This window comes from Taudactylus pleione, unplaced genomic scaffold (genome assembly GCF_031769625.1).
Source record: "Taudactylus pleione unplaced genomic scaffold, aTauple2 ptg000378l, whole genome shotgun sequence".
NCBI lineage: Eukaryota > Metazoa > Chordata > Amphibia > Anura > Myobatrachidae > Taudactylus > Taudactylus pleione.
The window spans coordinates 5239405-5267079 of NW_028284779.1; the positions used below are offsets into that span (position 1 = coordinate 5239405).

The following is a 27675-nucleotide window of genomic DNA, read 5'->3' on the forward strand; positions in this document are numbered from 1 at the left end:
CTGTAATATACAATAACACCCACCCAGCTCCTCCTGTACTATACAATAACACCCCCCCCAGCTCCTCCTGTACTATACAATAACAACCCCCCAGCTCCTCCTGTACTATACAATAACACCCCCCCAGCTCCTCCTGTACTACAATAACACCCCCAGCTCCTCCTGTACTATACAATAACACCCCCCAGCTCCTTCTGTACTATACAATAACTCACCCCCAGCTCCTCCTGTACTATACAGTAACACCCCCCCAGCTCCTCCTGTACTATACAATAATACACCCCCAGCTCATCCTGTAACATACAATAACACCCCCCCCCAGCTCCTCCTGTACTATACAATAATACCCCCCCAGCGCCTCCTGTACTATACAATAACATCCTCCAGCTCCTCCTGTACTATACAATAACACCCTTCCAGCTAATCCTGTAACATACAATAACATACCCCCAGCTCCTCCTGTACTATACAATAACACCCCTCCATCTCCTCCTGTACTATACAATAACACCCCCCAGCTCCTCCTGTAATATACAAAAACATACCCCCAGCTCCTCCTGTAATATACAAAAACATACCCCCAGCTCCTCCTGTACTATAAAATAACACCCCCCCAGCTCCACCTGTACGATACAATAACACCCCCCCAGCTAATCCTGTAACATACAATAACATACCCCCAGCTCCTCCTGTACTATACAATAACACCCCCCGAGCTCCTCCTGTACTATACAATAACACCCCTCCAGCTCCTCCTGAACTATACAATAACACCCCCAGCTCCTCCTGTACTATACAATAACACCCCCCAGCTCCTCCTGTAATATACAAAAACATACCCCCAGCTCCTCCTGTAATATACAAAAACATACCCCCAGCTCCTCCTGTACTATAAAATAACACCCCCCCAGCTCCACCTGTACGATACAATAACACCCCCCCAGCTAATCCTGTAACATACAATAACACCCCCAGATCCTGATGTACTATACAATAACACCCCCAGCTCCTCCTGTACTATACAATAACACCCCCCAGCTCCTCCTATACTATACAATAACATCCTCCAGCTCCTCCTGTAATATACAATAACACACCCCCAGCTCCTCCTCTACTATACAATAACACCGCCCCAGCTCCTCCTGTAATATACAATAACACCCCCCCAGCTCCTCCTGTACTATACAATAACACCCCCCCAGCTCCTCCTGTAATATACAATAACACACCCCCAGCTCCTCCTGTACTATACAATAACATCCTCCAGCTCCTCCTGTACTATACAATAACATCCTCCAGCTCCTCCTGTAATATACAGTAACACACCATCTGCTCCTCCTGTAATATACAGCAATACAATCAGTCCTGTAATTTACAACAATACACCACCAACTCCTCCTGTAATATACAATAACACCCACCCAGCTCCTCCTGTACTATACAATAACACCCCCCCCAGCTCCTCCTGTACTATACAATAACAACCCCCCAGCTCCTCCTGTACTATACAATAACACCCCCCCAGCTCCTCCTGTACTACAATTACACCCCAAGCTACTCCTGTAACATACAATTAACACCCCCCCAGCTCCTCCTGTACTATACAATAACACCCCCCAGCTCCTTCTGTACTATACAGTAACACCCCCCCAGCTCCTCCTGTACTATACAATAATACACCCCCAGCTCATCCTGTAACATACAATAACACCCCCCCCCAGCTCCTCCTGTACTATACAATAATACCCCCCCAGCGCCTCCTGTACTATACAATAACATCCTCCAGCTCCTCCTGTACTATACAATAACATCCTCCAGCGCCTCCTGTACTATACAATAACACACCCTCAGCTCCACCTGTACTATACAATAACACCCCCCAGCTCCTCCTGTACTATACAATAACACCCTTCCAGCTAATCCTGTAACATACAATAACATACCCCCAGCTCCTCCTGTACTATACAATAACACCCCCCCAGCTCCACCTGTACTATACAATAACACCCCTCCAGCTCCTCCTGTACTATACAATAACACCCCCCAGCTCCTCCTGTAATATACAAAAACATACCCCCAGCTCCTCCTGTAATATACAAAAACATACCCCCAGCTCCTCCTGTACTATAAAATAACACCCCCCCAGCTCCACCTGTACGATACAATAACACCCCCCCAGCTAATCCTGTAACATACAATAACACCCCCAGATCCTCCTGTACTATACAATAACACCCCCAGCTCCTCCTGTACTATACAATAACACCCCCCAGCTCCTCCTATACTATACAATAACATCCTCCAGCTCCTCCTGTAATATACAATAACACACCCCCAGCTCCTCCTCTACTATACAATAACACCGCCCCAGCTCCTCCTGTAATATACAATAACACCCCCCCAGCTCCTCCTGTACTATACAATAACACCCCCCCAGCTCCTCCTGTAATATACAATAACACACCCCCAGCTCCTCCTGTACTATACAATAACATCCTCCAGCTCCTCCTGTAATATACAATAACACACCCCCAGCTGCTCCTCTACTATACAATAACACCGCCCCAGCTCCTCCTGTAATATACAATAACACCCCCCCAGCTCCTCCTGTACTATACAATAACACCAGCCCAGCTAATCCTGTAACTTACAATAACATACCCCCAGCTCCTCCTGTACTATACAATAACACCCCCCAGCTCCTCCTGTACTATACAATAACACCCCCCCAGCTCCTCCTGTACTACAATAACACCCCAAGCTACTCCTGTAACATACAATTAACACCCCCCCAGCTCCTCCTGTACTATACAATAACACCGCCCCAGCTCCTCCTGTACTATACAATAACACCCCCCAGCTCCTCCTGTACTATACAATAACACCCCCCAGCTCCTTCTGTACTACACAATAACTCACCCCCAGCTCCTCCTGTACTATACAGTAACACCCCCCCAGCTCCTCCTGTACTATACAATAATACACCCCCAGCTCATCCTGTAACATACAATAACACCCCCCCCCAGCTCCTCCTGTACTATACAATAATACCCCCCCAGCGCCTCCTGTACTATACAATAACATCCTCCAGCTCCTCCTGTACTATACAATAACATCCTCCAGCGCCTCCTGTACTATACAATAACACCCCCCAGCTCCTCCTGTACTATACAATAACACCCTTCCAGCTAATCCTGTAACATACAATAACATACCCCCAGCTCCTCCTGTACTATACAATAACACCCCCCCAGCTCCACCTGTACTATACAATAACACCCCTCCAGCTCCTCCTGTACTATACAATAACACCCCCCAGCTCCTCCTGTAATATACAAAAACATACCCCCAGCTCCTCCTGTAATATACAAAAACATACCCCCAGCTCCTCCTGTACTATAAAATAACACCCCCCCAGCTCCACCTGTACGATACAATAACACCCCCCCAGCTAATCCTGTAACATACAATAACACCCCCAGATCCTCCTGTACTATACAATAACACCCCCAGCTCCTCCTGTACTATACAATAACACCCCCCAGCTCCTCCTATACTATACAATAACATCCTCCAGCTCCTCCTGTAATATACAATAACACACCCCCAGCTCCTCCTCTACTATACAATAACACCGCCCCAGCTCCTCCTGTAATATACAATAACACCCCCCCAGCTCCTCCTGTACTATACAATAACACCGCCCCAGCTCCTCCTGTAATATACAATAACACACCCCCAGCTCCTCCTGTACTATACAATAACATCCTCCAGCTCCTCCTGTAATATACAATAACACACCCCCAGCTCCTCCTCTACTATACAATAACACCGCCCCAGCTCCTCCTGTAATATACAATAACACCCCCCAGCTCCTCCTGTACTATACAATAAAACCAGCCCAGCTAATCCTGTAACTTACAATAACATACCCCCAGCTCCTCCTGTACTATACAATAACACCCCCCAGCTCCTCCTGTACTATACAATAACACCCCCCCAACTCCTCCTGTACTACAATAACACCCCCCCAGCTAATCCTGTACTATACAATAACATACCCCCAGCTCCTCCTGTACTATACAATAACACCCCCCCAGCTCCTCCTGTACTATACAATAACACCCCCCCAGCTCCTCCTGTAATATACAATAACACACCCCCAGCTCCTCCTGTACTATACAATAACACCCCCCAGCTCCTCCTGTACTATACAATAACACCCCCCCAGCTCCTCCTGTACTATACAATAACATCCTCCAGCTCCTCCTGTACTATACAATAACATCCTCCAGCTCCTCCTGTACTATACAATAACACCCCCCCAACTCCTCCTCTACTATACAATAACACCGCCCCAGCTCCTCCTGTAATATACAATAACACACCCCCAGCTCCTCCTGTACTATACAATAACACCAGCCCAGCTAATCCTGTAACTTACAATAACATACCCCCAGCTCCTCCTGTACTATACAATAACATCCCCCAGCTCCTCCTGTACTATACAATAACACCCCCCCAACTCCTCCTGTACTACAATAACACCCCCCCAGCTAATCCTGTAACATACAATAACATACACCCAGCTCCTCCTGTACTATACAATAACACCCCCCAGCTCCTCCTGTACTATACAATAACATACCCCCAGCTCCTCCTGTACTATACAATAACACCCCCCAGCTCCTCCTGTACTATACAATAACACCCCCCCAGCTCCTCCTGTACTATACAATAACACCCCCGCAGCTCCTCCTGTACTATACAATAACACCCCCCCCACCATTATCTCCTCCTGTAATTTATACAGTAATACAATCAGTTCCTCCTGTAATATACAGTAACACACCATCTGCTCCTCGTGTAATATACAGCAATACAATCAGTCCTGTAATTTACAACAATACACCACCAACTCCTCCTGTAATATACAATAACACCCACCCAGCTCCTCCTGTACTATACAATAACACCCCCCCCAGCTCCTCCTGTACTATACAATAACAACCCCCCAGCTCCTCCTGTACTATACAATAACACCCCCCCCAGCTCCTCCTGTACTATACAATAACACCCCCCCAGCTCCTCCTGTACTATACAATAACAACCCCCCAGCTCCTCCTGTACTATACAATAACACCCCCCCAGCTCCTCCTGTACTATACAATAACACCCCCCCAGCTCCTCCTGTACTACAATAACACCCCAAGCTACTCCTGTAACATACAATTAACACCCCCCCAGCTCCTCCTGTACTATACAATAACACCCCCCAGCTCCTTCTGTACTATACAATAATACCCCCCCAGCGCCTCCTGTACTATACAATAATACCCCCCCAGCGCCTCCTGTACTATACAATAACATCCTCCAGCTCCTCCTGTACTATACAATAACATCCTCCAGCGCCTCCTGTACTATACAATAACATACCCCCAGCTCCTCCTGTACTATACAATAACACCCCCCCAGCTCCACCTGTACTATACAATAACATCCCTCCAGCTCCTCCTGTACTATACAATAACACCCCCCAGCTGCTCCTGTAATATACAAAAACATACCCCCAGCTCCTCCTGTAATATACAATAACACCGCCCCAGCTCCTCCTGTACTATAAAATAACACCCCCCCAGCTCCACCTGTACGATACAATAACACCCCCCCAGCTAATCCTGTAACATACAATAACACCCCCAGATCCTCCTGTACTATACAATAACATCCTCCAGCGCCTCCTGTACTATACAATAACACACCCTCAGCTCCACCTGTACTATACAATAACACCCCCCAGCTCCTCCTGTACTATACAATAACATCCCTCCAGCTCCTCCTGTACTATACAATAACATCCCTCCAGCTCCTCCTGTACTATACAATAACACCCCCCCAGCTCCACCTGTACTATACAATAACATCCCTCCAGCTCCTCCTGTACTATACAATAACACCCCCCAGCTCCTCCTGTAATATACAAAAACATACCCCCAGCTCCTCCTGTAACATACAATAACATACACCCAGCTCCTCCTGTACTATAAAATAACACCCCCCCAGCTAATCCTGTAACATACAATAACACCCCCAGATCCTCCTGTACTATACAATAACACCCCCAGCTCCTCCTGTACTATACAATAACACCCCCCAGCTCCTCCTATACTATACAATAACACCCCCCAGCTCCTCCTGTACTATACAATAACATCCACCAGCTCCTCCTGTAATATACAATAACACACCCCCAGCTCCTCCTCTACTATACAATAACACCGCCCCAGCTCCTCCTGTAATATACAATAACACCCCCCCAGCTCCTCCTGTGCTATACAATAACACCCCCCCAGCTCCTCCTGTAATATACAATAACACACCCCCAGCTCCTCCTGTACTATACAATAACATCCTCCAGCTCCTCTTGTAATATACAATAACACACCCCCAGCTCCTCCTCTACTATACAATAACACCGCCCCAGCTCCTCCTGTACTATACAATAACACCCCCCCAGCTCCTCCTGTACTATACAATAACATCCTCCAGCTCCTCCTGTACTATACAATAACATCCTCCAGCTCCTCCTGTACTATACAATAACACCCCCCCAACTCCTCCTGTAATATACAATAACACACCCCCAGCTCCTCCTGTACTATACAATAACACCAGCCCAGCTAATCCCGTAACTTACAATAACACCCCCCCAGCTCCTCCTGTACTATACAATAACACCCCCCAGCTCCTCCTGTACTATACAATAACACCCCCCCAACTCCTCCTGTACTACAATAACACCCCTCCAGCTAATCCTGTAACATACAATAACATACACCCAGCTCCTCCTGTACTATACAATAACACCCCCCAGCTCCTCCTGTACTATACAATAACATACCCCCAGCTCCTCCTGTACTATACAATAACACCCCCCAGCTCCTCCTGTACTATACAATAACACCCCCCCAGCTCCTCCTGTACTATACAATAACACCCCCCCAGCTCCTCCTGTACTATACAATAACACCCCCCCAGCTCCTCCTGTACTATACAATAACATCCTCCAGCGCCTCCTGTACTATACAATAACACCCCCCCAGCTCCTCCTGTACTATACAATAACACCCCCCCAGCTCCTCCTGTACTATACAATAACATCCTCCAGCTCCTCCTGTAATATACAATAACACCCCCCAGCTCCTCCTGTACTATACAATAACACTCTTCCAGCTAATCCTGTAACATACAATAACATACCCACAGCTCCTCCTGTACTATACAATAACACCCCCCCAGCTCCTCCTGTACTATACAATAACACCCTTCCAGCTAATCCTGTAACATACAATAACATACCCACAGCTCCTCCTGTACTATACAATAACACCCCCCCAGCTCCACCTGTACTATACAATAACACCCCTCCAGCTCCTCCTGTACTATACAATAACACCCCCCCAGCTCCTCCTGTACTATACAATAACACCCCCTCAGCTCCTCCTGTACTATACAATAACATTCTCCAGCTCCTCCTGTAATATACAATAACACACCCCCAGCTCCTCCTGTACTATACAATAACATCAGCCCAGCTCCTCCTGTACTATACAATAACACCCCCCCAGCTCCTCCTGTACTATACAATAACATCCTCCAGCTCCTCCTGTACTATACAATAACACCCCCCCAGCTCCTCCTGTACTATACAATAACATCCTCCAACTCCTCCTGTACTATACAATAACACCCCCCAGCTCCTCCTGTACTATACAATAACACCGCCCCAGCTCCTCCTGTAATATACAATAACACACCCCCAGCTCCTCCTGTACTATACAATAACACCAGCCCAGCTAATCCTGTAACTTACAATAACATACCCCCAGCTCCTCCTGTACTATACAATAACACCCCCCAGCTCCTCCTGTACTATACAATAACATACCCCCAGCTCCTCCTGTACTATACAATAACACCCCCCAGCTCCTCCTGTACTATACAATAACACACCCCCAGCTCCTCCTGTACTATACAATAACACCCCCCAGCTCCTCCTGTACTATACAATAACACCCCCCCAGCTCCTCCTGTACTATACAATAACATCCTCCAGCGCCTCCTGTACTATACAATAACACACCCTCAGCTCCTCCTGTACTATACAATAACACCCCCCCAGCTCCTCCTGTACTATACAATAACACCCTTCCAGCTAATCCTGTAACATACAATAACATACCCACAGCTCCTCCTGTACTATACAATAACACCCCCCCAGCTCCACCTGTACTATACAATAACACCCCCCAGCTCCTCCTGTACTATACAATAACACCCCTCCAGCTCCTCCTGTAATATACAAAAACATACCCCCAGCTCCTCCTGTAATATACAAAAACATACCCCCAGCTCCTCCTGTACTATAAAATAACACCCCCCCAGCTCCACCTGTACGATACAATAACACCCCCCCAGCTAATCCTGTAACATACAATAGCACCCCCAGATCCTCCTGTACTATACAATAACACCCCCAGCTCCTCCTGTACTACAATAACACCCCCCCAGCTAATCCTGTAACATACAATAACATACACCCAGCTCCTCCTGTACTATACAATAACACCCCCCCAGCTCCTCCTGTACTATACAATAACATACCCCCAGCTCCTCCTGTACTATACAATAACACCCCCCAGCTCCTCCTGTACTATACAATAACACCCCCCAGCTCCTCCTGTACTATACAATAACACCCCCCCAGCTCCTCCTGTACTATACAATAACACCGCCCCAGCTCCTCCTGTAATATATAATAACACACCCCCAGCTCCTCCTGTACTATACAATAACACCAGCCCAGCTCCTCCTGTACTATACAATAACACCAGCCCAGCTCCTCCTGTAACTTACAATAACATACCCCCAACTCCTCCTGTACTATACAATAACACACCCCCAACTCCTCCTGTACTACAATAACACCCCCCCAGCTAATCCTGTAACATACAATAACATACCCCCAACTCCTCCTGTACTATACAATAACACCCCCCCAGCTAATCCTGTAACATACAATAACATACACCCAGCTCCTCCTGTACTATACAATAACACCCCCCCAGCTCCTCCTGTACTATACAATAACACCCCCCCAGCTCCTCCTGTACTATACAATAACACCCCCCCAGCTCCTCCTGTACTATACAATGACACACCACCAGCTCCTCCTGTAACATACAATAACACCCCCCCAGCTCCTCCTGTACTATACAATAATACACCCCCAGCTCCTCCTGTAATATACAATAACACCCCCCCAGCTCCTCCTGTACTATACAATAACATACCCCCAGCTCCTCCTGTACTATACAATAACACCCCCCAGCTCCTCCTGTACTATACAATAACACCCCCCAGCTCCTCCTGTACTATACAATAACACCCCCCCAGCTCCTCCTGTACTATACAATAACACCGCCCCAGCTCCTCCTGTAATATACAATAACACACCCCCAGCTCCTCCTGTACTATACAATAACACCCCCCAGCTCCTCCTGTACTATACAATAACACCCCCCCAGCTCCTCCTGTACTATACAATAACACCGCCCCAGCTCCTCCTGTAATATACAATAACACACCCCCAGCTCCTCCTGTACTATACAATAACACCAGCCCAGCTAATCCTGTAACTTACAATAACACCCCCCCAGCTCCTCCTGTACTATACAATAACACCCCCCAGCTCCTCCTGTACTATACAATAACACCCCCCCAACTCCTCCTGTACTACAATAACACCCCTCCAGCTAATCCTGTAACATACAATAACATACACCCAGCTCCTCCTGTACTATACAATAACACCCCCCAGCTCCTCCTGTACTATACAATAACATACCCCCAGCTCCTCCTGTACTATACAATAACACCCCCCAGCTCCTCCTGTACTATACAATAACACCCCCCCAGCTCCTCCTGTACTATACAATAACACCCCCCCAGCTCCTCCTGTACTATACAATAACATCCTCCAGCGCCTCCTGTACTATACAATAACACCCCCCCAGCTCCTCCTGTACTATACAATAACACCCCCCCCAGCTCCTCCTGTACTATACAATAACATCCTCCAGCTCCTCCTGTAATATACAATAACACCCCCCAGCTCCTCCTGTACTATACAATAACACTCTTCCAGCTAATCCTGTAACATACAATAACATACCCACAGCTCCTCCTGTACTATACAATAACACCCCCCCAGCTCCTCCTGTACTATACAATAACACCCTTCCAGCTAATCCTGTAACATACAATAACATACCCACAGCTCCTCCTGTACTATACAATAACACCCCCCCAGCTCCACCTGTACTATACAATAACACCCCTCCAGCTCCTCCTGTACTATACAATAACACCCCCCCAGCTCCTCCTGTACTATACAATAACACCCCCTCAGCTCCTCCTGTACTATACAATAACATCCTCCAGCTCCTCCTGTAATATACAATAACACACCCCCAGCTCCTCCTGTACTATACAATAACATCAGCCCAGCTCCTCCTGTACTATACAATAACACCCCCCCAGCTCCTCCTGTACTATACAATAACATCCTCCAGCTCCTCCTGTACTATACAATAACACCCCCCCAGCTCCTCCTGTACTATACAATAACATCCTCCAACTCCTCCTGTACTATACAATAACACCCCCCAGCTCCTCCTGTACTATACAATAACACCGCCCCAGCTCCTCCTGTAATATACAATAACACACCCCCAGCTCCTCCTGTACTATACAATAACACCAGCCCAGCTAATCCTGTAACTTACAATAACATACCCCCAGCTCCTCCTGTACTATACAATAACACCCCCCAGCTCCTCCTGTACTATACAATAACATACCCCCAGCTCCTCCTGTACTATACAATAACACCCCCCAGCTCCTCCTGTACTATACAATAACACACCCCCAGCTCCTCCTGTACTATACAATAACACCCCCCAGCTCCTCCTGTACTATACAATAACACCCCCCCAGCTCCTCCTGTACTATACAATAACATCCTCCAGCGCCTCCTGTACTATACAATAACACACCCTCAGCTCCTCCTGTACTATACAATAACACCCCCCCAGCTCCTCCTGTACTATACAATAACACCCTTCCAGCTAATCCTGTAACATACAATAACATACCCACAGCTCCTCCTGTACTATACAATAACACCCCCCCAGCTCCACCTGTACTATACAATAACACCCCCCAGCTCCTCCTGTACTATACAATAACACCCCTCCAGCTCCTCCTGTAATATACAAAAACATACCCCCAGCTCCTCCTGTAATATACAAAAACATACCCCCAGCTCCTCCTGTACTATAAAATAACACCCCCCCAGCTCCACCTGTACGATACAATAACACCCCCCCAGCTAATCCTGTAACATACAATAGCACCCCCAGATCCTCCTGTACTATACAATAACACCCCCAGCTCCTCCTGTACTACAATAACACCCCCCCAGCTAATCCTGTAACATACAATAACATACACCCAGCTCCTCCTGTACTATACAATAACACCCCCCCAGCTCCTCCTGTACTATACAATAACATACCCCCAGCTCCTCCTGTACTATACAATAACACCCCCCAGCTCCTCCTGTACTATACAATAACACCCCCCAGCTCCTCCTGTACTATACAATAACACCCCCCCAGCTCCTCCTGTACTATACAATAACACCGCCCCAGCTCCTCCTGTAATATACAATAACACACCCCCAGCTCCTCCTGTACTATACAATAACACCAGCCCAGCTCCTCCTGTACTATACAATAACACCAGCCCAGCTCCTCCTGTAACTTACAATAACATACCCCCAACTCCTCCTGTACTATACAATAACACACCCCCAACTCCTCCTGTACTACAATAACACCCCCCCAGCTAATCCTGTAACATACAATAACATACCCCCAACTCCTCCTGTACTATACAATAACACCCCCCCAGCTAATCCTGTAACATACAATAACATACACCCAGCTCCTCCTGTACTATACAATAACACCCCCCCAGCTCCTCCTGTACTATACAATAACACCCCCCCAGCTCCTCCTGTACTATACAATAACACCCCCCCAGCTCCTCCTGTACTATACAATAACACCCCCCCAGCTCCTCCTGTACTATACAATGACACACCACCAGCTCCTCCTGTAACATACAATAACACCCCCCCAGCTCCTCCTGTACTATACAATAATACACCCCCAGCTCCTCCTGTAATATACAATAACACCCCCCAGCTCCTCCTGTACTATACAATAACACCCCCCAGCTCCTCCTGTACTATACAATAACACCCCCCCAGCTCCTCCTGTACTATACAATAACACCGCCCCAGCTCCTCCTGTAATATACAATAACACACCCCCAGCTCCTCCTGTACTATACAATAACACCCCCCAGCTCCTCCTGTACTATACAATAACACCCCCCCAGCTCCTCCTGTACTATACAATAACACCGCCCCAGCTCCTCCTGTAATATACAATAACACACCCCCAGCTCCTCCTGTACTATACAATAACACCAGCCCAGCTCCTCCTGTACTATACAATAACACCCCCCCAGCTCCTCCTGTACTATACAATAACACCAGCCCAGCTCCTCCTGTAACTTACAATAACATACCCCCAACTCCTCCTGTACTATACAATAACACACCGCCAACTCCTCCTGTACTACAATAACACCCCCCCAGCTAATCCTGTAACATACAATAACATACACCCAGCTCCTCCTGTACTATACAATAACACCCCCCCAGCTCCTCCTGTACTATACAATAACACCCCCCCAGCTCCTCCTGTACTATACAATAACACCCCCCCCAGCTCCTCCTGTACTATACAATAACACCCCCCCAGCTCCTCCTGTACTATACAATGACACACCACCAGCTCCTCCTGTAATATACAATAACACCCCCCCAGCTCCTGTGACGTGAAAGCTACATTTTCATTTTTCCATCATGTTTGAGTTTACCCTAAAATCTGAATGACAAAACAGTACATTTTCTGATCACCTATTCCTAAAACATATAATAATAATTTAAAAAAAAATCTACGTAGAATTGAATGATTTATACATATAGAACAAGCTATGTGGAAATTTCTATAATACTGATACCATGCTGGTTATCCAGGCAGGAACACCAGGCTTGTTTTTTCTTACATACCCCAGAGAGAGGTTACTCTCCCGTTACCACCTGTTATGTGTGCAGCACACATCTGCCCCTTAATATGATAAAATCAGAATTTTGGAAATGCACAAAATGTTTAAATCCTATTTCTATGACCTATAACATTTCTAGAGAACCTCGGAGATGAGAACACATTAGTAAAATGTAGTGTTGTGAGCCAGCATCAAATAGTTCACCGGGAAGAAAGTCACAGATAAAGACGCTGAATGAACAATGATTGTTTTAAAGCAGACAACAGTGCCACCAAGTGGATCAACTTTATACTGCATTTGTATTAATAACCACCATGAAAATTTAGGGCGACAGCTTACAACACAGGGACCTCACTGCAATGAATCAGGCCGACAACATGTGTGAAAATTGTATTAAGTAACAAGAGCAAATAACAGATGCGATTAACATCACCTACGGCAATAAGGGAAGAGGGTCACAGCGGGTGAGGGAGATATCGGTGTGAAGAGCGGTGTCAACAAGTTCTTTGTAGAGAGAAGATGATACTCTCTATAAACACTGCAAGCAATAGGCAGAGAACCCAACACTTCACCCCATCAGAGAGAGTGCACAGATTTACAGGAAATGATGAGAGCACATCTGAAAAGCTGCGATCACCTGCTAAACTGAAGAGCAAGGCTAAAAACAGGACGTGAATTGGTAAAGGGTGAAATAAGTCCATATAATAACAATCACTAATAGACTGATTCTTCCTGACAGTTGGCGACCCTGCTCTCATTTATCAACACTTACATCATAAAACAAAGGCTGCAGAGTACAGAAGACAGTGCAGGCCATATACATAAACCACATTATCACACAGTGCCAGGCTACATATGTCAGAGGTAGGAATGCATGCAGCCCCTGGTATGCCGGCTGTAAGCCTAAGTGTGACTAGAGATCTCTTACCTGCAGACACGAGCTGGGAAATAGAGCTTCTGCCAAGACCGACAGTAATATTGTGAGTGGTCAATGACTCGTATCCAGTCCAGTTCATCCATGGATACTTCAATGTAGTAGGAATAAGACCTATGGCCAACAATCACACAAGGCATTAGTCTTTAGTCACCATTATTTTCCCAGACCCTGCCAAGTCTCTGATTAATGCATCAGTCTGAGGTCCACGACCTCTGGCCATTTCCTCAGCCTGGGGACCCCAGTCTCTGGCCATTTCCTCAGTCTGAGGTCCCCAGTCTCTGGCCAGGTCATCAGTCTCTGGCCATTGCATCAGTCTGAGGTCCCCAGTCTCTGGCCATTTCCTCAGTCTGGGGACCCCAGTCTCTGGCCATTTCATCAGTCTGAGGTCCCCAGTCTCTGCCATTGCATCAGTCTGGGGTCCCCAGTCTCTGGACATTTCCTCAGTCTGAGGTCCTCCACTCTCTGGCCAGGTCATCAGTCTCTGGCCATTGCATCAGTCTGAGGTCCCCAGTCTCTGGCCATTTCCTCAGTCTGGGGACCCCAGTCTCTGGCCATTGCATCAGTCTGAGGTCCCCAGTCTCTGGCCATTTCCTCAGTCTGGGGACCCCAGTCTCTGGCCATTTCATCAGTCTGAGGTCCCCAGTCTCTGGCCATTGCATCAGTCTGGGGTCCCCAGTCTCTGGCCATTTCCTCAGTCTGGGGACCCCAGTCTCTGGCCATTTCCTCAGTCTGGGGACCCCAGTCTCTGGCCAGGTCATCAATCTGGGGTCCCCAGTCTCTGGCCAGGTCATCAATCTGGGGTCCCCAGTCTCTGGCCATTTCATAAGTCTGGGGTCCCCAGTCTCTGGCCAGGTCATCAGTCTGGGGTCCCCAGTCTGGCCAGGTCATCAGTCTGGGGTCCCCAGTCTCTGGCCATTTCATCAGTCTGGGGTCCCCAGTCTCTGGTCAGGTCATCAATCTGGGGTCCCCAGTCTCTGGCCATTTCATCAGTCTGGGGACCCCAGCCTCTGGCCATTTCATCAGTCTAGGGACCCCAGTCTCTGGCCATTTCCTCAGTCTGGGGACCCCAGTCTCAGGTTGTATAGCTTCACTAAATCAAAAAGACTCAAATCACTAACACCCTCATTGTATAGTGCACATAGGGCCTGACTCAGAGTGGTACGCAATGCCAATGTTTTCGCAAATGGAGCGATATTTTGCCACTGCGCATGTGTCAACGTACATTACCGTAATCGCACACTGCAAGTTTTTATTTGCAGTGACTGACAGACAGGGAGCGTTTGGGAGAGTGTTGGTTAAAACCGCAGACGTGTCTCGACATTTTCGGTGGCGTGTCACATCCTGCGCCTGCGATCCCGTAATCAGGAAACATGACTCCGACGTCTGTTACGGCGACCTTTCTGAGTGACCATAGAGTCACTGCAGGAGTCGGTGTTAGCATGATCTGCGTCCGATGCTGTGTGTGTGTACGCAGTGGCATACAGCTGCGATGGCGCCGGTCCCGGAGGCTGTCTCATTAGCATATTTCCGCAAATCCTCAGTTGCAAAATAAAATTGGCAGCTGCAGCAGCAATAGCGTATAATCCTGATCAGGCCCATAGGGAATAAGACTGGTCAGAGGGGATGACTGTGTGACTGCTGCTATAACCCTGATCAGGCCCATAGGGAATAAGACTGGTCAGAGGGGATGACTGTGTGACTGCTGCTATAACCCTGATCAGGCCCATAGGGAATAAGACTGGTCAGAGGGGATGACTGTGTGACTGCTGCTATAACCCTGATCAGGCCCATAGGGAATAAGACTGGTCAGAGGGGATGACTGTGTGACTGCTCCTATAACCCTGATCAGGCCCATAGGGAATAAGACTGCTCCTATAACTCAGATCGGGCCCATAGGGAATAAGACTGGTCAGAGGGGATGACTGTGTGACTGCTGCTATAACCCTGATCAGGCCCATAGGGGATAAGACTGGTCAGAGGGGATGACTGTGTGACTGCTGCAATGTCTGTACACAAGAAGGCCACCTGTCTCATAGTGATTCTTACCGGCTGTCCCGATCCCACAGGAGAAGGCGAACGTGGTTAATAATGGAGGGCTGGCCCAGCTTTACTTCTAACCCGGAGCGACAATCATCTTCAATCGGGTGACGGGCAAACCCATGGTCTAAGTCGTAGTTCTGAGTGTCCCCATCCAGCAGGGCCGATCTCAGCTCTCCCTTCACTACATGGGCCCCGTACTTCATGGTAGCAATGTTCTCTTCCGGGACTGGAAAGAGGGAACAAACATCAGACTTATGCAGACTGTGAGAAACATCCAATAACTTCAGACAAGCGGAAGGAATAGGGAAAGTCTGGCTCCTCCGGATTGTTATGAAGTTGTTATTTTACCAACCTTCCCACATTTTAGTATTGTGTGTCTGCCCTGACCTAAGATGTGGCCATTATAAACAGCTCCTTGTTCCTTGCCAAGCATGGTATACACTGACATTGTACTTTCCTGTACTCTCCGTGCTGTTATCTCTCCCATAATCACAGCTACTGCACAATGGCGGCTGCTGGCCCTAATGATCCTGCTTTCTGCTTCGTCTGTCGTTGGCTGTTCCCAACTGGTCTTGTGGCTTGAGCTTCAGTGTAACTCTAATTATGTTTACCGAAAAATGCGTATAAGTCTTAGGCGCTCATTCAGACCCGCTCGTATGGATGCGAACGCTTGTAGCTGGCCGATAGTTGCAATCAGCGTATGCATATGCATCGCAATGCGCGTGTGCGGACCACTGCGAAAGATCGAGAAGCGCTCGCTCGCCCAGCATAGACAGCCCGGCTGAATGAGTGACAGGAGAAGCCGTTTGTGGGTGGTGACAGGGGCAGGCCACTAGAAACGGGGGAGTGGAGGTGCGAACGCAGGCGTGCATTAGTGTCTCAACGCCGTTTCAGAGGCGTGCATAATTAAGAGGCAGCGTCATAGTACACGTCACCTGGTTGTATTTCACACTGAAGTGATCACAGCGCTTGCGGCAGGGTATGGTCAACCTCAAGTGCTGCGAGCACATCCGATGGTGCTCGATGTACGAATGGTTTCATGCACTTTTGGAGATGACGTGTGTAAGTGGGAGTCTTATGAATGGCTGGTGGGTGTCTACATACACATAGTAATCGCACGCCAAGACATAGTGGGCATGCTAATGCCTTGCCGTGCGATCGCCTGCCTTGCTGGGCGTGTGCTGGATTTGCATACGCAGGGTGCGAGTGAACTCATCTAGCGAGCGGGTCTGAGTGAGCTCCTTAATTCGATGCAAATAGGACGCACACGGAGACTGTGCTAATTAATTTGATATGTGACACTTGTATATATCTGTGTGCGACTGTCTGTAAAAAGAACTTGGCGTGGAAAAAAGCCACGGCCGCTGCATCGTCGCGCTTTGCATGCTGATTGATAGACTCCGTCGCACACAGATATACAAGTGATACATATCACGTTAATCAGCGCAGTCTCCTGGTGCGTCCTACTCGCAACACCCGGTGCTAGCAGAGTCTCACTGGACCAGGCGCGCCGAGAGGGGATATTTGGCGCGACTGCAGCAAAGACGAGTGAGGACACATCTGTATAACTAAAAACAACCTGGGTTCCTATAAAGACCGAGCCCCTCTATAGCAGCCAAGACTGTAGTAATATTACTTGCTGTTCTTGTTAATAACTACATATACTGATATAGTGTACAGCCCTGACCTGCTGGAGTGAGGTCTGGCCAGCGGTGATGACAGATGATGGTGCTACACACTGCAGTGCTTCTACCCATAACACATGGCGGCTGGATGGCCATTACACATGGAAGCAAACACTGGACATGCTTGGACATAACACATTCAGTGTGATATTGCACCATAAATGGCATTTTGTGACATGTGCAGACACAAAGTCAAGGGAAGCGCACAGCTTAGGGCGCCAGAGGGTGGTGACTGCATGGGTACAAAATGTAACCCCCTTCAGCTGGGAGGGTGAACTGGGATATTTCTCGCTGTATATGGTCTAGCACCAGAAGATGCTTAATTTCACCCAAATGGAAGAACCACTGGCCAAGTACACCTTACATAGAAAGGAGAATCTCTATAGTAAATTACACGCTTGTGACAGATGGAATAAGGACAGTGTTGGCGTGCCCGTGCAATCTTATCGTTATCTCACTTATTAGTGTCATCAATGAGGAATGACTGAGTAGTATTATAGAAAGAAGTGGGTGATAAAAAGTAGGCAGGACACTGAAATGACACAGGGCAGCTATCGCCCCCGGAAGCGGGCTTACACCTATGTATACCCTAGGCAAACATTTGTGCGCATAATGCATTGCGTGCTCACATACTCTGTAGCCAGTAAAGGTCAATAATCTTGGTTGCAAAATAACTCACAGACCTGACTGCGCTTTCACTTTCCTTTTATTAGTCCGATCGGACAGTTCTCCTAGAGCAATTGTGTATCCTGTGCCCCGCACCAGAACACGACAAACACTATCTGAGATTTATTAATACATTTGTATATTTGCCTTCAGTTTCTGTGTTCAATTAATTCAGGTTATGATAACCCGGAGCAGTCACCAATACAGATGACTTTTGCATTGTGATACCCAATTTCTATCTAAAATAAATTAATCTGTTATCTCTCACACTTGCTCGTGCCCTTCCCCCGTCACCAATATATATATATATATGCATTATCACCTGGGGGAGACAGGTGGGGCAGCATTCTAGTACTGTAAAAAGAAGGATGATTTCCGTGGCTGCAGCTGAATGGTATAACGGCTCCTTTCTGATTACGTACAACACACAGGAAACTTCAAATAGACAAGAAACAACTGCGGGGTTCATGTGTGGATGATGTGTTCACATGAAATCCTCCACAATAGATCACAAGAGCTAAAACCCTCTGTACATGAGCTTTGATATTGGGCAAAGTGAGCCCAACGCCCAATAATAATCCCCCCAACTCACCCGACTTGTGTGTAAATGAGGTCAACAGATGACATCTATCTACCCGGACCCCAGTGACACCAGAAGAGATGACCAGAACGCCTGCTCCGTTTATGCATGGTTTAGACTAGGAGCAGGCAACCTGTGGCCCTTCAGCTTCTGTGGAACTACACATTCCAGCATGCCCTGCCACAGTTCTAGCATGCCCTAACAGCAAAACTGTGGCAGGGTATGCTGGGATGTGTGGTTCCACAGTAGCTGGAGTGCCTGAGGTTGCCTACCGACGACTCCTGGTATAATCTTCCGTGTGAGTCTACATTGCATTAGAACTGCTTTTCATTGTACAGGATCTAACTACGCAGGTTTAGGATAAATAATCTAACAGGATAAAAAATACAGAGTAAAACTGCTTTTAGGATCTTTAGGACAGTAAGACTTGTATGTGTTTCTAACAACAGTACATAAGGGCGATCTCTTACTTAGCATCCCGCGGTAGTTAAGGTCCATGTCACGGCTCTCTGAGCGCACTTTAATGGCATCCAAGATGGAGTCTGGGGAGAGCAGTTCGGACGGTCTCACCACATTGAGGAGCTCAGTGAGGCTCATGAGCGGAAGGCGCACAGCGGCCATGATCTCGGCATGGTTCTCCTTCGGGTTTTGCCTGCACCAGCGGATCAGAGACTGGAAAATGTCCTTCTCTGGGGCAGCGAATGAATCTCTCTGCACAATTGCCAGGAGAGCGCCCTATGGAAACAATGGGTCAGTAAAGAATTCACTTCCTACCGGAACATCAGTCGCTGCCAATACTGAAATGACTGTCAACATCATGCCCCCATCTGCGCCAGACCTGCCTCCTGCCGCGGTACTAGTCCCCATAATCTGAGATCTTATCACATGTAAGTAAAACTGCCAATAGGGTGTAGGCAAAGACTTGCAGCAAAGCAGCAGCTCTCTCTATACAATCCTCTGGGTCTTTCAGACAAATAAGGCAACCGACACAATGTAACTGTTACTTTAGGAAGTGTCAGGTTGCCACAGTAAATAAAATGCCCACTAGTGGCCACATAATGCTCCTGTGAGCGGGTGAACAAGCCAAATGGAAGCCTGGAGCTATACTATCTTAAACTGGCTACACTATGTAACAGGCTGATCTGAAGAGCTCATCATTGTAATTGTAACAAAAGCAAAATGTGTAAAAAGAACAATAGATTAAATACCACCACTTTGATTGATTACGCTATCGTGAATGGTGCAGCTTGTGCCCTGTAACCATGTAAGACAAGTCTGACAATGTTACAATGTGAAATGTAATTGTTCCTTCTTAATCTAATCTTTTCCAAAAATCACATTGTACTGTATATAAAACCAATTATTCTGTAACGTTAACATTTGAGTACACAAAGTGTGGCTTATTGCTGCAGCATGATGATAGATGTGCAATTCTCCTCCTATGGCGTATACAGGATAAGTGAGACACCTGAGCCAGACAGTACCTTGGACAGCGTCAGGTAACCATCGCTGGAGAGCACATCCTGAGCGTTCCTATCCATGAACATGCAGCACGTAGCGCATAGCTTGGAGAGAGTGTACAGGCTGGCCACATCATAGATCATACACACGTTCTGAGTCTTCAGGATAGTGCACAGGTACTCGGACGTGGAGTCCTCCAGCTCCGGGAAGCCATACTTGTGTGCCAGACTCAGGAAGTCTAACAGAACCTCCTCCCGCTCCTCCCTCAGGCTGGCTCGGCCCGTGTAGATGTACTTCATCAGCATGGAGAAGGCCTCGGCCGTCGTGTCCTGCAGGGCGATCTCTGCCTCTGGCTGAGACTCCCTCATACCTCCATATAACAGGGCTCTGCACAGGACAGTACACAGGTCAGGAGCTATACACACATATAATCCCATATATATACCCCTGTATAACAGAGATCTGCATAGGACAGGACAATACACAGGTAAGATATACACACATATAATCCCATATATATACCCCTGTATAACAGAGATCTGCATAGGACAGGACAATACACAGGTAAGATATACACACATATAACCCCATATATATATATATATATACCCCTGTATAACAGAGATCTGCATAGGACAGGACAATACACAGGTAAGATATACACACATATAACCCCATATATATACCCCTGTATAACAGAGATCTGCATAGGACAGGACAATACACAGGTAAGATATACACACATATAACCCCATATATATATATACACCCCTATATAACAGGGCTCTGCACAGGACAATACACATATCAGATATACACACATATAACCCCATATATATACCCCTGTATAACAGAGATCTGCATAGGACAGGACAATACACAGGTAAGATATACACACATATAACCCCATATATATACCCCTGTATAACAGAGATCTGCATAGCGAGGACAATACACAGGTAAGATATACACACATATAACCCCATATATATACCCCTGTATAACAGAGATCTGCATAGGGCAGGACAATACACAGGTAAGATATACACACATATAACCCCATATATATACCCCTGTATAACAGAGATCTGCATAGGGCAGGACAATACACAGGTAAGATATACACACATATAACCCCATATATATACCCCTATATAACAGGGCTCTGCACAGGACAATACACAGGTTAGATATACACACATATAACCCCATATATATACCCCTGTATAACAGAGATCTGCATAGGGCAGGACAATACACAGGTAAGATATACACACATATAACACCATACATATACCCCTATGTAGCATGGATCTTCACAGGTCATAGTATACTGTATATACACACACAGGGGGGAACCTGAGCACAAATCCTACCTGAAATACTGACAGCGGGCGGCCAGAATGACCCTGTGAGCCGGAAACCTCATCTTATCCACAATGAAGGTGACATCGCTGTACTCCTCGCCGTTAATCAGAGCGCCCACGTTCTCTGACAGGATGTGTACGTGATCGATCTCCCCAATGGTGGTGTACGGGCGCAGGGGATGGCTGTTGCTCATCCTGGCAGAGATCAGCAGCTCTGGACAGAAGGGTAGATGGTCAATATTACGGAAATGATCACTTTGGGTAGACAGCTTCTCTGAAGGGAGTCAGTGACTTTTCTGTACATTATATATAGCAAATTCCCTCTGTTGTGGAACTACAAGTCTCAGGATGCTGGATTTTTAAAGTGTTGGTGGATTAAACACTCCTGAGAATCGAGAGGAACAGTTATATCTGCAATGAAGAAGTAACACCCAGCAGACTGAAGAGTAACACGCTGACTAAACATTACACAACTAATATCTACTTTCCTGCAAAAATAAAACATAACTAAATTATGCAGAACATACAAATAACTGTATATTCTCTGTCATGCACAGCAGATTACGCTGGCGCTGGCACTATATAAATAAATGTTACTTATAAATAATACCTGTGGTTACACCTCTCATTTAGTTAACACTATAGGAACCAGGCTTTAGCAAGTATCCGACTATAATCATTATTACATCCGCACTAATGGAGTCAGGATATGGAAAGTTGCTTTGTTTAATCCCAAAGACAGGAGCAAGTATTACATATTGATGTCTATACATTAGTGCATGGGGACCTGTCTGTTTCCCCTTTATATCATATTTTTTAGTCTAATAGGACATTTTCCATTACTTATTCACCCCGATAACACCGTACAGACAACCAGCAATAACCCCTACTGCTAGGTGGCGCCATGTCCTGAAAAACATAACTATATATCCTGGGTATCACCTCCTAGAATGATTTATAATTGCATGTGGCAGTCTGCCCAACCGGGGATGTGGTTTGATCTCCGATATAGCTACTGTGAAAAATAACATGTACAAATTATGTCAGATGTTTAGATAACAAGGAATAGTGATTATAGAGAGGTTACATAACCCACACAAGAGACGTGGTACTATGCAAGTGTCACATGCACCAGGGAAAGCAGCAGTACCAGCGCTACCACCAGGCAATATAGGCAGCTGCCTAAAGTGCTGGAAATAGCAGGGAGGTGACTGGACGGGATCGGTATGATTAGGGTTCTGACAGCGGAAGCCCGGCAGAGGTGAAGATCCCGACAGCAGCTAAGGTGAGTACAAACTAACCTAACCCCCCCCTAACCCTAACATCCCCCGCCAAGTGCCTAACCCCCCTCTAAATGCTTAACCCGAACCCCCCCTTCCCCGCTGCCTAAACCTAAGTCTCCAGGGGGGGTGCCTAACCCTAACCTCCCCCCGGGGATTCCTAACCCTAACCTCCCCCCGGGGGTTCCTAACCTAACCCTCCCAGGGGGTTGCCTAACCCTAAATCCCCCCCAGGGAACCCCTAACCTAAACACGGCTGTCGGTGTCGAGTTTTCGACGCATGTCATTAAACCCTTTCCGGGATTAGACAGTCGGGGTGCGGACGACCAGGATTTGGACCATCGGCATCCCGACTGGACCACCAGACAGCCAGTAAAAGAGTCATGTGGAGCTGCCTCTATCATGGACAGGCTGTCAGTAATTTGTACCAAATCCTTGAAGTACAGGGAGAGACCTGGAGCAATGGTATATGTACAGGAGAGGGATTCCAGGTAACCTCGTCCTCAGTAGACATAACTGGTGGGGAGATTGTATGTTAATGCTTAATATGTAATGGTCCAGTGAGGCAATGTGATGCGACTAGGACGCACCAGCAGACTGTGCTGATTAGTTTGATATGCGACACTTGTATATCTGTGTGTTACAAAAGCTGGGTACACACTAGGCGATATACTGGACGATTTGACAAATTATACAGAGTGTACGCACTATTGCGCACTCCAGATCACGCGCTGTAGTGCAGGCAGATCTCAAGATCCGGTGTATGACACCATGAAGCGGGGGAACGACATATAGTGCGGTCATACACCAGATCGTACAGTATGTACGGACCTCCCGATATATCCTGCCAACGCTGGGTACACACATCGTCTAGTGCAGTGGTTCTCAAACTCGGTCCCTCAGGACCCCCATACAGGTCATGTTTTGCAGGTCACCCAGCAGGTGCACAGGTGTAATCATTACTCACCGACACATTTTAAAAGGTTCACAGGTGGAGCTAATTATTTCACTTGATTTAGTGTGGAGACATGGAAAACATGCACCGTTTGTGGTCCTGAGGACCGAGTTTGAGAACCTGTGGTCTAGTGTGTACCCAGCATGAGTCTCTGCATCTGTGTACAAAGTGCTACAATGTAGCAGCTGCAGTTTTTTACATCCCAGGTTCCGTTGTACACAGATATACAAGTGTCACATATCAAATTAATCAGCACAGTCTGCTGGTGCGTCCTGATCACATCACCGACACAAAAAAAAAAGACGCCTGGCACTAGCAGAGCTGCACGGGACCTGGTGGCTCACTCACGCCAGGCAAGTCGCGCTGTGTGGTGTATCAAGGCTAGATGTATAAGGACACATCTGTAAATACTGTAATATGGAAGAAAGGTGCTGGAGAAAACTATAGGAACGGCATGCAGGAACAATCGGGGAAGGGGGAGCATACAGGTATCTACCCTAGAGCCCAGGAGACCCCACCTTGACTACTGCAACCTCCTCCTATCTGGCATTCCCCTAATTTCTCTCCCCTTGCTTAAATACTAAACCAAGATCTTCATCTCTTGGCCCCATCCCTACACTGGCTCCGCGTGTCCTACAGAATTCAATTCAAATTGAGCACTTTCACCCACAAAGCCCCTAACAGCCCCTTCACAGGGATGAATTCAATTGTTTTATCATGCCCACTCACCCATCTTATGTGATGGAAGATCGGGGGGAGATATTCAATTTTTTGGGGGGGCCCATGCCTCTTCCCGTATATATCGCGCCCTAATAGACCGGCTATGTAAAGTCCTATATGACCTACGTAAAACAGAGAAATATTCACCAATCACAGATGTATGTATGGTCAAAAATAAAGAACGTTAAAAGCACGTGACATCGGCCTGATACCAGGAGCGCAGCACGTCTTACACTACTGACGCTGCGCTCCAAAGTCTCGTGTGGAACGCAGCGGGTGGTATCTCAACTAGCGCTGCGTTCCAGAGCCCCTCACGTCACGTGATCTGTGGCAATACGTTACATTAGGACTTTTGGGGAATCCCTTTGTTGTAGCTTTCCCATATGTCCAATACGGGTCTATAAGATGAGCTCATAAGATGAGCCTGTATTGGACATATGGGAAAGCTACAACAAAGGGATTCCCCAAAAGTCCTAATGTAACGCATTGCCACAGATCACGTGACGTGAGGGGCTTTGGAACGCAGTGCTAATTGAGATAAATCCGCTGCGCTCCATACGAGACACAGGTCACGTGACACGACAGGCTCTGGAACGCAGCGCTAGTTGAGATATACCCGCTGCGTTCCACACGAGACTTTCGAGCGCAGCATCAGTAGTGTAAGACGTGCTGCGCTCCTGGTATCAGGCCGATGTCACGTGATTAATACCACGTGACTATGAAAACACAACTGACTGTGCATTCCACGGCGTGGAACGCACCGCTTAAATCCGCGATCCGGAGCACTTTTGGATTTTGCAAAAACGAGGGGACTACACAGTAAGGAAATGCAGTCTGTCTATTTTTAGGGATAAGAATGTACACAGATACTAGTAACAACACACCTGAGATGTATAAAAGAACAAACAAAACCCTTAAAGGGGAGGAGTCACTTTATGTATAAAACCTGGTCAGTTCTCTTAACAAAACACACCTTGAAAAAGACCTTATTTGGGTTGAAACGCGTTGGTGCTGTATCCTGTGTTGCTGCCATCTACACTGACTGTGGGAAGGTATTGCTCAAATAGGGGGAGCAGATAATTTACCCCTATATGCCTAACACTGTGCCTTTCTGTAAAGGTTTTGGATAGTACGCGACCATTTTTTATTAATGTTGTTTTGAATAAATGTTTTATGGTTTTACACTATGTATTCTCCCCTCTTTTTGTCTTATATGGCCTTTTGATGCTGAGAGGAATTAGTGTGAAAAACCAAGTGGAGAAACCAGGTTGCTGACTCTAAAGAAAATAAGGATGTACAACAGTTGATCTATAAACAAGTGACTATTTTAAGTCAATTGGACAACACTATATTTTTACTTTACTTGCACCTTTACTTGAGCGCTTTTAATGTTCTTTATTTTTGACCATCCTATATGACCTATATAGCGAGCCCAGAAAGCAGTGTGTGTATATATATATATATATATATATATATATATATAGTGATGGGAACTCAGCCACAGAACCAGAGAGGTAGCACAGAGGCTGGAGGTGTATGGGGTGTATATACAGTGATGGGACCTCAGTCACAGAACCAGAGGGATAGCACAGAGGCTGGAGGTGTGTATATACGGTACATACATGGTATATGGGGTATGGTATATACAGTGATGGGACCTCAACCACAGAACCAGAGGGATAGCACAGAGGCTGGATGTGTGTATATACATATATGGCATATGGGGTATGGTATATACAGTGATAGGACCTCAGTCACAGAACCAGAGGGATAGCACAGAGGCTGGAGGTGTGTATATACATACATGGTATATGGGGTATGGTATATACATTGATGGGAACTCAGCCACAGAACCAGAGAGATAGCACAGAGGCTGGAGGTGTGTATATACATATATGGTATATACAGTGATGGGACCTCAGCCACAGAACCAGAGAGGAAGCACAGAGGCTTGGGGGTGTGTACATACATACATGGTATATAGAGGGGTTTATATACAGTAATGGGACCTCAGCCTGTACTTATCACACATATATGTATATAGACACTGCGCGGTGGGCCCTCAACACACATGACACATGTAAACATACACCCAACATGTATGTGTCACACTCACCAGTCGCACTGACAGCTCCTTCCTGCGACTCTCTCTAGACTCCGCCCACCTGACTTTGCGCCGCATCACGTGACGCCGTCGGCACGTTCTTAGTGCGGGCTCCATGTTTATTCCTGGCAAGAAATGCTACATGGATGATGTTGGATGGAACACGGGTGCGAGTTCCCAAAGTAAATATGGCGCAGACATCTTATACGTATCGTGCGCTAGAGCCCGAACTGTCACTTTTCCCAGACAAGTCTCCCTTCAGCTCTCTGCTGACAGAATGTTGGACTTCTGGAAAATGGCGACATATTATAACAACACATCTATGACTCCTCATTGCAAAAACCAATCTCTGAGCTGTGTTATTATTGGACTACATGTCCCAGAATGCCTGGCCAGCATGACTCCTTTTCCTTTTCACATTGTGATAGTCTGCTTCTCCCTTTTCAACTTATTTTCCAACAATAATTTACATTGAATTAGTAAAAAAATAAATAAATAGGCAAGCCTCCACTTAAATTTAAAGCAATGAGTCATTTACTGCCTCCTGTCTACCATTATAATCTATACAGTGGCCACTTTATTAGGTACCCCTTTCTAGTACTGTACATCCCAACAAT

The 27675-nt window shown here is 46.8% G+C and overlaps 1 protein-coding gene across 1 annotated transcript in view; it reads right to left on the reverse strand.

The window, feature by feature from the left end:
- Nucleotides 1-27158, reverse strand: part of BTBD9 (BTB domain containing 9) — a 216918-nt gene extending 189760 nt beyond the window's left edge. Inside the window, exons 1-6 of the mRNA XM_088445317.1 lie at nucleotides 27071-27158; nucleotides 22009-22211; nucleotides 20656-21019; nucleotides 19642-19906; nucleotides 16247-16466; nucleotides 14192-14311 (exon numbers count right to left, since the gene is read on the reverse strand). Of these exons, the coding sequence (XP_088301443.1) occupies nucleotides 14192-14311; nucleotides 16247-16466; nucleotides 19642-19906; nucleotides 20656-21019; nucleotides 22009-22211; nucleotides 27071-27136 (1238 nt within the window). The 5' untranslated portion in view covers nucleotides 27137-27158. The remainder of the gene's footprint in view (nucleotides 1-14191; nucleotides 14312-16246; nucleotides 16467-19641; nucleotides 19907-20655; nucleotides 21020-22008; nucleotides 22212-27070) is intronic.
- Nucleotides 27159-27675: the final 517 nt, after the last annotated feature.